Here is a 12,010-nt window from a genome sequence, read left to right as displayed (position 1 = left end):
AGACCACTGTGGAGCCGACTGTCTGGATCCCAGTGCCTGTGTCCTCAGCTAGAGTGATATGAAAATGAATGGAGTGATGCTCAGTTTAAAAAGAATTTACACAAGTATATATTTTCAACATGTGATATAAACATGTGATATACAACTGCAGTTTTGAGGACTTTATCGTGGTACCCAAATGTACCACTCAGAAAAAGCTTATAGGAGTATCAACAATGAAGAAATTGGAAAAAAGAACCCAATATTTTATGATAATATGTAAAACCATATAATAGATTTAATAAGTATCCATACCGTCAATTGATTTTTGTTTTATATAAGTATATTTGAAGGGGTTGAATATGTGTCAGCCAAAGAATTATGGAACTGATCATTAGGACAAGGTTATATGGGTCAAATCCTTACTGTGATATTAATCTAGTATATTTTCGGCCTGGAAAATCACACATATGATAATCAAATTGATGTTAAAAGCAATGCACTGTGTTCACTTTTAATGACTTACATAACCAAACTCACACACAATGAGAAGCAAATAACATAAGATAAGATAACATAAGATAAGGCTTTAGATAACCTGGGTGGAAATTCACACCAGCATCAGAACAGGCTGAAACAAAGATCTACTTAAAATAAAATAGATTAAACTGAATGTAAAACAAAGAAATTAAATTCAAAAGCAAATGTATTATAAAAATTACAATATTTTACACCACATACATGGATTGTGCATTGTGCAAATATGTATGCGCAGAGACAGTTCACATCCAGGTCCAGGAGAATAAATATACAAAATAAACAATGATGATGTAGAATAGCACTACCACATCATCAGAATATGATTCTGCTAAAGGATGATACTGCTAATATTGACCAGCCCCAATAATCAGGGTTAAGAATAGCACTGACTTAGTATCTATTTCTTTGTTCCTTCTTGAGATACTATAGCCTCTGTCTCCATCAAATATATCCAAAAAATGTCAGTCCAAGTAAATCATAGATTGATTTAGTCAATAGAATAGAAGAAGCAATACAACAATGGTGTAGAAATATTTTTGTTACAAGTCATACATTTAATTTAAAAGTACAAAAGCATTAGTATCAATATATACTTAAAGTACCTAAAGGTCTCATTAGGAGGAAAAGCCCATTTCAGAATGATTTTCATATTATCATTGGATTAAATAATTGAAGAATTCACGTGCATATCACTTTATTCTTGCAGTTGGTGAATGCAGGGCTAATTTCAATTTTTTCAAAAATGTTATATGGCTTTATACATTGATGGGTAGCTCCCTCTTGTGGACCTATAAGGTTTTAATGACATACACTACTCAAAAAGTCGGCTTTCAGATGAAATTTCAGGATGAACCTAAAATGCATTCTAAACTTTCCAGGTGAACTTAATGTGACCTTCTCTAAACTTTTGAATGCACATGTCCAACTGTTCAGTGTTTCAGTACTTTTTACACAAGTTGCTGTTCTCTAACAAGAAGCTTAACAGCAAAATTCACAACAGGTTTGATCCATGAATCGACCAATACATTTCCTGCTTCAGTTAGAACTGGTATTTAAACAGTCCTCCTCATCCTGCTGTTCACATTGTGACATGATGAGACCAAGACGACACCTAACAATTGATCAGCAGCACCTCGCCACTGCGAGGCTTCAAACAGGAAGTCCTCAGACGGAGGTGTTCACTGAGCTTAGAGGGTCACAGAGTGTCATCAGGAGGTTGTAACAGTGATACAGAGTGACTGGAAGAGTCACAGAGAGAAGAGGAGTGGACGTCCTTTGGCCACATCCCAATTTATTGAGACAGTGAAAATTTTTTGTTGTGGTATACCCACCACTGTTGTTAGATTTTCTTTCAATAAATTGTTTAAGATGAATAAAATTACCATTGCATGCTTCTACTTAAATGCCCTACTTTCATGATATAATATCACTGTAGCATTCACTTTTTACATTTTCCATATATTTCACCTGAAAGTCGAATATCCCTAACTTTTTGTGAGTAGTGTAATATCTTAATGTATTTGTTGATTACCCTTTGTATTCTTAGTGTTTGTCTTGGAACTGCAGTGGAGTAAAAGTTGCAGAAAATTGAAATGTAAAGTGCGACAAGCCTACCTAAATTCTACTTTGAATATAATACTTGAGAAAATGTTCATAGGTACTTTCAAACCATGAGATTTAGCATATAAAATCTGTTGTACACTTTGTTGACATCCGTAAACACATTTCTGTAAAAATTATACCCATGAGCCCTCCCTTATGCCTTCACTTTTTCTGCGCTATCCCACAAATTTGACAAAGACGCCCCACTCGAAGGCAACTGTGTTGTCCTGTGTGTGTGTGTGTGTGTGTGTGTGTGTGTGTCTGCGCGGTCGATAGGTGGCAGCAGCGCTCCGCAGGGACTCACACCGCCAGCACAGAAGAAGAGAGGTGGGCGAGGCCTTATGGGCACAGCAGCGCCACTTTTGAGCGGTAGTTCTCAGTACCAATAATAACACACCACAGAAGTTGTCAAACAGCGGGCAAGAAAACGCGAGAGAGCAGTGCCACGACGAAAGACCCTCCAGTTACATGTGGACGGTATATATCATTGTTTTCTCCCCATTCAATGTATTAAAAATGCATGAAAGCACGGCTAAAAACGTTGGCTTCTGGTTAGCCGCAGGAGCCTGCTAACGTTACTCCCCTTCACTAGCAACGGTTTCTAGGAGCTTAGCTTGCTAACGCTGCTACCTGTCTGACAGCTAGCTACTGTAGAAGATAACGTTAGCATCAAATAGGACAGGACTGTATACACTATACATTTCAACCCTCGTTCAGTTGTTAACGTTTAACTTTGACGTGCAGATGTTACACTGAAATCTGTTATATTTAACGGTGTAGGCTAGTTGTGGAGGAAAGGCTGATGAGTAAACATACCAGTATAGTAAAAGGTTAGTTCAGTTAGGGTAGTTTAATCTACACCAATGCACCATAAAATCACCATATGTTTGTGCATCGCTGTCCTGTGAGAGCTCTGTATCGCCAAAAAGGGATTTTTTTTTTCACAAGCTCAGGCTTTATTTAGCATTCATTTAGCTTGTGATTAAGGCGAATTCTCTCATAACATAATGAAAGACTTATTACCTCTGTGTGTTGAGATCTGAAAAGAAATTAGCAACTATAGCTGTCATATAAATATTGTGGAATAAAAGCATGAAGTTGCATAAAATGGAAGTACTCAAATAAAGTACCTTGAGTTTGTGCTACAGTAGGCCGGTACTTGAGTAAATGGACTTAGTTACATTTCACCACTGCCTAAATAATCTAATCATTGATGGTAATACATCAAACAGTGTTACTTACCTATATTGGGTCAGCATTATTATGTGCTTGGATATCAAAATATTTTCTAATTTGACAAACTTTGTAAGTGGCAGTATACTATATTTCTGGCCAGACTCTGTTACCTCGGGCCAAATATGCCATTTCAATTTCAGTTGTTGAGTTACTGTTCAATTACTACAGCACATCAGACAGTCTTATAGAGAGATGTATAGAAAGAGTGAGGAGTTTGTTTAATGACTTTTTAAAAATACTTTTGTTCCTAGGTCAAAGATGGTTCAGGACGGTGCTCACATAAGGCGGCGGGGTGCCCAGGACTTCATGTCGTACTATGACTTCGCTTGTGCGAGGCAGGAGTCAGTCCCTCTCCCTGCTGTCAAGATTAACTTAGAGAAAGGGATGCTGGACTTCAATGGAGACAGAGTCAAACTCTTGGACTGGCCACCCATTCTCAACTCTCTCTGCATCAACAAACACCTGCACCACATTGCAATAAGTAGCTCATACCAAGCTACTCTCGGTTCTGGAGATGCAGGTAAGGCAGAAAATAAACTTGCTACATCGAGTATCAGAGGAAAAAAAACAGTAATTACCTATGTTATTAAAACTTAGCAGGATAAGCAAAAGTTGAAACTTCCCAATTTTATATCTTTTTTCATATCACCACCAATTTCAGACAGGAGGTACTATAAGTCTAGCTTCAAGAAGAAGATCCCAGCCATTCGCTCCAAGGACATGACATTTAGGTTGTGCAAGGCCCTTAGAGACTGTTTGACCGTCTCTCCCAACCTCAAAACTCTGCAGCTTAATGGACTTCCACTGAGGGAGAGAGACCTCATTACGCTGACAAAGGTAAAACATTTTATTGTGGATTTTACTTATATAGAGAGACCAGCACAGAATAATTTTTTGTATACTCATACAGTAAATAATGGTCAATACTATCATCTTGGAGGACATAACCTTTGGATGTTTGTGCTGTAAAACGAAGGTGAATCTTGATTCAAACAGCTTGCTCTGTTTTGGGGGGGTGGAATTTGGAGAAAAGACTAAAACTAATTAGTCATATGGATTCTATTCCAGGGTTTGGCAAAAAGTGTTTCCTTGGAGAACCTGTCTCTGGCTAACTGTCCAATCAGTGATGAGGGCTTAGAGGGTGTGTATACTCACAATATTATATTTCCTTTTATTGTTCAGGAAGATTGTGCTGTATGAGAACACGTTTTTGTAAATGGATTTTTTTTATGTTTCAGTCATTTGCCAAAGTGTTAAGTATTCTACAAGCATCAGGACAGTAGATTTTACAGGCTGCAATCTCACCTGGAGAGGGGCAGAGCATATGGCCAACATCATCAAGGTCATTTTTAAGACACAAGGCACACACATGTGTTGTGTAAATCCAGATCCTATTTCAAACATTACTGTATTCGGAGAATACATATATGTATGAAAATCCAATATTTTTTTTCTCAGCATCAGGGAATGCAGAGGCATGGTACCGCATGGGCAGAGTCTCTCAGGTATCGACAGCCACAGTTTGAGGGAATGGGAGGTCTCCGCCGTGTCACCCTTAACTGTAACACTTTGATTGGGGACCGGGGTGCCACCGCTCTTGCACACGAACTAACCGAGGACCTCTGGGTGAAAGGTTAGTGTTGGGCTTGAGAGAAATACAAAGAGAAGAAGTTGTTTGTTTGCTGTTTCCATTTTTGCATGATTTTGCTCAGGCTTTCCGTTTCTATTCTGTGACTTGTGGAACAGCTGTGGACCTACAGAGGTGTGGTCTGTCCAGTGAAGGTGCTCGTCGTTTGCTTGAAGCCTTGAAAACGAATTCTGCTGTTTGTGTACTGGATATTCGTAGTAACCCTTTAGTTGGTAAGAAGATTCATCAACCAAATTCATAACATTTTTTAGATGTTTTTTTTCTCATATTATATATTTTTATTATTATAAATTATTGGTTTGTTGTTTGTTCCACATCGTTAACTTTTTAAGTTTGCTCGATCCCAGTGGCAAACTAGACATTCACATAGGAAGTGTTTTCAACCTAGAAATGTTTTTTTTTTTTTTTAATTTTTATATTTTTGCTTCACAGACAAGGTCCTAATTAAAACTATTATAGAGAAAGTGCTGATGAATGCTGATGGACAGTCACAGTCAGAGGTGAGTATCTCGAGCCACTGTCATCATTTAGTGATGATCTGAATGAATTAGTGGTGTATTTGCATGCATGCTTCATAGTTGGCTTGTATCTTCCTTATCTTGTGCGGCAGTATTGCTGGATCAAGCCTGCAGCCACAGAGCCACAGAGAGCTTCTGGCCCAAGGAGGCGAGCACTACCCAGCACAGTCAAAGGAAAAGCCACATTTAGGATAGGTATATGTATACATTTTTCTTGTTTCTCACCATGCTACCTTAAACATCAGTGTCTTTCAGCGATTTCTAATGGCGCTTTTCCACTAGTACCTACTCGGCTCGACTCGACTCAGTCTTTTTGGTTTTCCACTAGGCGATAATACCTGGTACCAGGTAATATTTTAGTACCTACTCGGCCGGGGTTCCAAGCGAGCTGAGTCGAGCCGAAAATGTGACGTCAACAGACTGCAGGCCACTGATTGCCCAGGGAGTGACGCCACTGGATGAGTCATGAGAGCGACTCGTTCACAAGAATCAAACCCGCCGTTTTTAAAACCCTGGAAACAGCGACTGGGCGTTTTTATTATTTCTGTGAACGAGGTAAACGGCTACACACAAACCAAACACTCAATGTCCTTAGTTGTGTCGTGTTTGTGCCGCATACAAATTACGCCACCGGAGTTTCGGGCCGCCTTGCTATGACGACCCTGCCCACTTTGAGGTGGTATGCAGCTGTAATGGAAAACCAACCAAGTCGAGTAGAAGCGAGTAGAGCTAAAGCTGTGTAATGGAAAAGCGCCATAACAGTTCAACCACTCACCACCTAATGAAGTACGTAGAACTCTATGAAGGCCTTTACATCCAAGACTGTTTGTGTCCTTGTTCAAAAACTGAGCCCAGTGGCCAGTACTCAATGAACTCCATGTAGCTTAAAGCTCTCTGTTCATGATTTTTCAGTTCTTTATATGGTTCTTCTTCTTTTTGTTGCAGCCCCTCGTAAAGGATCATCTCCTAGCGGGCGGACCTCAGGTGTTGCTCAGTCACTGAAGCCCCATTCCCGCTCCCGTTACGTGCCTTGGCGTGCTGCTGCACGAGCTGGACGCCAGAGGTGAGGAGATGTAGATGGAAATTTTGGTGTTCAGTTTATGGCTACATTGACAGAATACATCTCCTCAACCAACCAGAATAGAACATACTGTAAGTTATATGTAAAAATATCTTATATGTAATAATTACACCTCCTGTATTTATAAAGCATACTTTGTTTGATAACTTTGTTGCAGAGGTATGCCTCCTGGAGTTGGTGTGATAGATCGAAGCTTTCAGGTGAGCTTTCTTTAGTTTATGTAGGGTGTATTACTGTAAAATGACTGATCTATCCAGGCAGCATTATCTCAGCCAAGTATTGACTGGATTAATTTCCAATGATGTGACTTTTGATTTACTAATCTAGACTCTCTAGAGTAGAAAATGGACCAGAACCCTGTTAAAAACAGTTAAACTGTTCAAATTATTATGATTATTATTTCAATCCAATCCGTATTGTCATCTTCATCTGTGTCAAAATATGGTTTTCATTAGGGTTCAGCTACTGTGAAGGTTACTGTGGAGACAGATTCAGAGGGAGAGGAGGATGAAGAAGCGGAAGAAGAAGAAGAAGTGGTGGAAGTGGAGCAGAGACCATCTTCTCTTTATTCCCAGGACAGGATCACTGGACGGCAGTTTGAACATATGCAGGTTAGTCACATCAGGTTACTAGAACTTTTGAAGTTTTGTAGACAAGACAAAAGCAAAAGATTTGAACTTTATTTTAAAACTTATTTTATTTCACATTACTTGAGCACTTGAGCATGCTGTTTACTTAGTTGTGATGCATGCCCTGCAGATGGAGCTAAAAGAGTGTCGTCTGAGGCTGGCAGAGGAGCGCAGAGCGAGACTGAAAGCTGAGTCAAGGCTCATGGAGGTGATGATGATCTCAGATACTTGCAGATGCTTGCTTTTTTGTTTTTTATTTTTTCTTCTGTTTTCTGTACTGCAACTTTTCTGTGCAGCAGTCACCAGTTTGCATTTTCTTGAGTAAACCAACATTCAGTCTTATGTGCTTTTGAAACACTTGGATATAATGGCTGCCCAACAGTCTAAGTTCTAATATTATGGTTGTATATGTTTTGTAAATGAACAAACAAGACTAGCTTCAAGATGCCTTTTCATTCAGTCTTTTTCTTAATTCTGTTCAGTATGAGTTGGAGAATGCCCGTCTTCGCAATGCCAACAACTCCCTGTCAGAGGCACTTGCAGCCACTGGCTCTCCTTCAGCACCACCTGCTTTCAGTGCTCTGGAAGATGAGACAGTCCTTGAGAGCATTGAGAGCTCCTTTACAAAGTTCCATGCTTTCCTGGATCTCCTCAAGGATGCTGGGTGAGTATTTTTAAACAGGCCATAACAATGTTCGGAAAACATTTTCATTTAACTGTAGAACTTTCCGTTTCCATATCTTCCTGTGGACATTCTGTCCTTTGCATAATGTTTGTTTTCATAACATGGGAACTTGAGTCAAACAGAAAGTTTGAGGTCTCTGATGGTAACCAGATAGAAGATTGTTTACTTTTGGTTTTGATTTAATTTAACAACTGATGTTTGTTAATTTTTGTTCATTTATTCATTTGATATTTTTTCAATTAAATGTTCATAAGGTACAAGGGCCCAAACTGATGCCATAAGCTTGTTTGTCAAGCAGCTTTAAAAAACTGCTATGAGAAGTACATATGATTTTTTTGTTTTTGTTTTTTGCATTAAAGACGTAGTAAATATTTGATATGGTTTTACAAAATATTACAAAGATTGTATGATTGACCCTAAGCTCCCATTAAAAAAAAAACAAAAAAACACTGGCAAACCAATAACCTCAGACAAGCCAAGCATGTGCTGCACAAAATGAGGTAAAACAAAAGTCAATGACGTGAAAATGTTGGGGTTTTTTTCTCGGGACTGAACTGGAACTCCGAGCTGAGGGATTGATGGACTTTTTGTAATGAACATTTAAGACAACTCCAATAGGATACACTTGTTGCTCTGTGTGCTCACTAACATGTCAGGCACAAGCCTCCAGTCGGCCAGTCTAAAAACAAGCCTTACCTAGTCTGATCCATCATTTGGTCTTGTTTTGAACAAAATCACATGATATGACATGAATAAATCCCTGTTGCTGTTATCTCTGCAGCCATCTTGACAACTTTATTGAAACACTTAAGTACATTGAAGCAGTTACAGTATATAGCTTGAGTCATGTCAGGACCAAAGATTGTAATAAAACAGATAAAAACAAAAAAGTTAGATAAATATTTTTGCAAGGCTTGCTGTGGTTACGGGTTTAGAGTAGGTTATGGTTAGGAGTCTCTACCAGGAGATCTGCACTCTCCTGAGTGCACTTTTCTAGTTTCTAATGTTTTGATGGTACAGCAATAGATGTATTTTGTAATATTGGGTTGTGAAGGTGTGGTGCTTGTTTTCTGTTTCATTCTGAGATGCCTTTAACATCACAAGGCTATTGGGTGTGGTCTACTGTGTCCTTCCAGAATATGGAAGTGTGATGCAGTGCCAAGTTTCACTGTGACATAGCAGCATTCACAGCAATGGTTGATGAAAAAAGATGAATTCACCTTTTCTTTTCTTATTTTAAATACCATTTTTACATGGAAAGAACCAAACCAGCATCCCTGTAGTCTTGTCCATTCAGTGTTGTCAGTGGAACTTCATTTACATGTTTTGTGGAAAAAGTCAACCTGTATGTAAGGTAGCATTTGCTTGCTTTTATCAATGCAATATTCAGTATTTTAGTGTACAGTTCAGTGATGCATGAATGGAATTTCCGTGCAAATCTGTCAAAGAATGCAGTATGTATTTTTCTATTTACATTTTGCCCTGTTTTTGTAAAGTTTTTTTGCAGACAGATTTTGCACCTTTGGGCCTGCACACTATAACAATTTCATTCAATAAGGAGTGATAGTAGGTGTTTAGGTTTCCAAGCTAACCTCAATCAAGGCTTAGTTCAAATCCAAAAATGACTTTCCTCCCAATGTGGCCTGTTTCATGTGAGAATGCGTCACACCTCAGGAAAATTACAATCTCAGTCATTTTACGGGAGTTTTTATTTGAAACTGTTTGTGTCATGTGGATTATCACTCATTTTATGGTTGTTTTACACAATATTTGTATTTTTAGAAGTGAATGCAGATTTGATATTTACTTTTTCCTTGTTTAAAAATATTTCACAATATAGAATTGTCAGTGGAACTTTATGTTTTGTGGAAAAAGTCAACCTGTATGTAAGGTAGCATTTGCTAGCTTTTATCAATGCAATATTCAATATTTTAGTGTACAGTTCAGTGATGCATGAATGGAATTCCTGTGCCAACTCGTGACCTTTCAATTTGAATGAATTTCACCTCTTTTTTTTTTTTTAGCCTGGGTCAGCTAGCTTCAATGGCTGGAGTTGACAAGACAGATTTCCACCCTCCAGGAAGACCTCAGCTCTCCTCTACAATAGGACCAAATTTGGATGGTGCAGCATTATTGTCTAAAGAAGGCAATCAGGATTTTCAAGCAAAGACTGATGCATTGTCCTTGGTAAGTGTTGATAATGTTTGGGAAATGTTTGCCAGTGACAGATACCATTGTTACACCTGCAGTAAGTGTTTCAGTTTCATGTTAGCATGTAGCTTGTAGCATGTAGTTTTAAAACACAAGAGCAGAGAGTCCTTGAAGACAGATTATAACAAATCCAAATGCAAATATTGCATTTTGGTTGAAGGATCAAGTGTTAACTGCACACCTCCCCTTTTGTAAGAGGGTGCCATGCCCTAAATACTTCCATAGGACATTTGAGCTGTAGCACTGCTGATGTGCATCAAGTGGAAATTGTACACCGGCTCTATGTCACATTTGGAGACTTTTAATGAGACATGCCACTCATGCTGCTCAGAGGACTAAAGTTTCACTAATAATCAGAATCAGCCTTATTCACCAAGTATATATAGAAAAAACTTTGAAGAGAGATGTAATGATGCAGAGTGCAAAGATGCTAAGGTTTTGAGTATTGCCTATATTATCACATCTTCTGTTGATTTGTTAAAATTGCTAAGTGTCTCTGTCTTTCGTAGTAGCTCTAAATCCCTAGGCTGTATCCTATTAGTGACTTGAAAAAGTTAATTGAAACATTTGTCTGTTGCTTTGTCGTCAAACCTTCTGCCTTTAGGTAGGCAGCGTCCTGCCTGCTCCCTCTCGTAAAACGTCTGCCACCATCACTCCCAGATCTCCATCCTCTCAAAGGGGGTCCTTGCATGAAGACAAGGTACTTGATGCGACCTTGACTCAGGCCTCTGGACCAGCAGTGAACCCTGATCTAGGTGGTGAAGAGGAGCCAGATGAATATTCAAAGTCTTGGCTACCCGATACCCGACATGACTCGGGCTCTGAGCACAGTGTCCGTAGCCAAAAGTCCTTTGATAAGGTTTATTTCGGTAAAACTTTTCAGACCACCCCAAGCCACCCCAAGAGCAACAGCAACTCTCACAGAAGCAACAGTTCCCATGGATACATCTTCAACAACAGCTACTCTCACAGTCTTGCTTCCCATAGCAATGGCTCTCTTGGTGAAATGTCCATAAGATCAAGTATTAGTGACATTATAAGTGACAAGGCAGTGTCTGTGAGATCAGTAGGGTCGGTGAACAGGGGGCAGGGAAGGCTAGTGACAGTGGGTCAGTCAGGGTCAGAGGGGTCAGAGGGGAAAGCCTATCCTTGGTGAGAGACTCTGAAGCAGATCGGGTCACTGTGCAGTCTGGGAGGGCAGTCAGAAAATGAATCCTTCTGACCAGCTTACCAGAGAAATATGAAAAGTTGTGTCTTTCAGCCGGCCTTGGTGCCTTCTCCTTAAAGTTCTTTCTGTTACTTCCCAAGAGTTTTGTTTACTTATAGAATGTCTGTGGTGTAGATGTTATACAACTTATTTTTAAATCTTAAATTTTAGAGTGTATGGTGATTGAGGCAAATTTGTCAAAGAATGCAGTATGTATTTTTCTATTTACATTTTGCCCTGTTTTTGTAGTGTCAAGTTTTTTTGCAGACAGATTTTGCACCTTTGGGCCTGCACACTATAACAATTTCATTCAATAAGGAGTGATAGTAGGTATTTAGGTTTCCAAGCTAACCTCAATCAAGGCTTAGTCCAAATCCAAAAATCAGGTTCCTCCCAATGTGGTCCTGTTTCATGTGAGAATGCATCACACCTCAGCAAAATTACAATCTCAGACATTTTATGAGAGTTTTTATTTGAAACTGTTTGTTTCATGTGGATTATCACTCATTTTATGGTTGTTTTACACAATATTTGTATTTTTAGAAGTGAATGCAGATTTGATATTTAATTTTTCCTTGTTTAAAAATATTTCATAGTGTAGAATTATACCCTTTGTCATCCCAGTTAACATATTCTGCACTGCTCTGAAGGTTCTGTTTTTTTTTTCCTTTAAG

The 12,010-nt window shown here is 38.9% G+C and overlaps 1 protein-coding gene across 1 annotated transcript; it reads left to right on the top strand.

The window, feature by feature from the left end:
* Nucleotides 1–2,526: 2,526 nt before the first annotated feature.
* On the top strand, nt 2,527–11,346 carry cep78 (centrosomal protein 78). The gene is made up of 16 exons (XM_070834140.1): nt 2,527–2,598; nt 3,609–3,877; nt 4,019–4,194; nt 4,426–4,498; nt 4,596–4,699; nt 4,816–4,990; nt 5,104–5,217; nt 5,438–5,505; nt 5,616–5,718; nt 6,469–6,586; nt 6,762–6,804; nt 7,060–7,215; nt 7,364–7,441; nt 7,716–7,897; nt 9,943–10,105; nt 10,734–11,346. Exons 2-16 carry the CDS (start codon nt 3,616–3,618, stop codon nt 11,283–11,285), a joined length of 2,367 nt encoding a protein of 788 aa, XP_070690241.1. The 5' UTR covers nt 2,527–2,598; nt 3,609–3,615; the 3' UTR covers nt 11,286–11,346.
* Nucleotides 11,347–12,010: the final 664 nt, after the last annotated feature.

The sequence above is a fragment of the Pempheris klunzingeri genome, chromosome 7 (genome assembly GCF_042242105.1).
Source record: "Pempheris klunzingeri isolate RE-2024b chromosome 7, fPemKlu1.hap1, whole genome shotgun sequence".
NCBI classification, from domain to species: Eukaryota; Metazoa; Chordata; class Actinopteri; order Acropomatiformes; family Pempheridae; genus Pempheris; species Pempheris klunzingeri.
The sequence above is the reverse complement of the archived record's forward strand: the minus strand, read 5'-3'. Positions and strand labels throughout refer to the sequence as shown.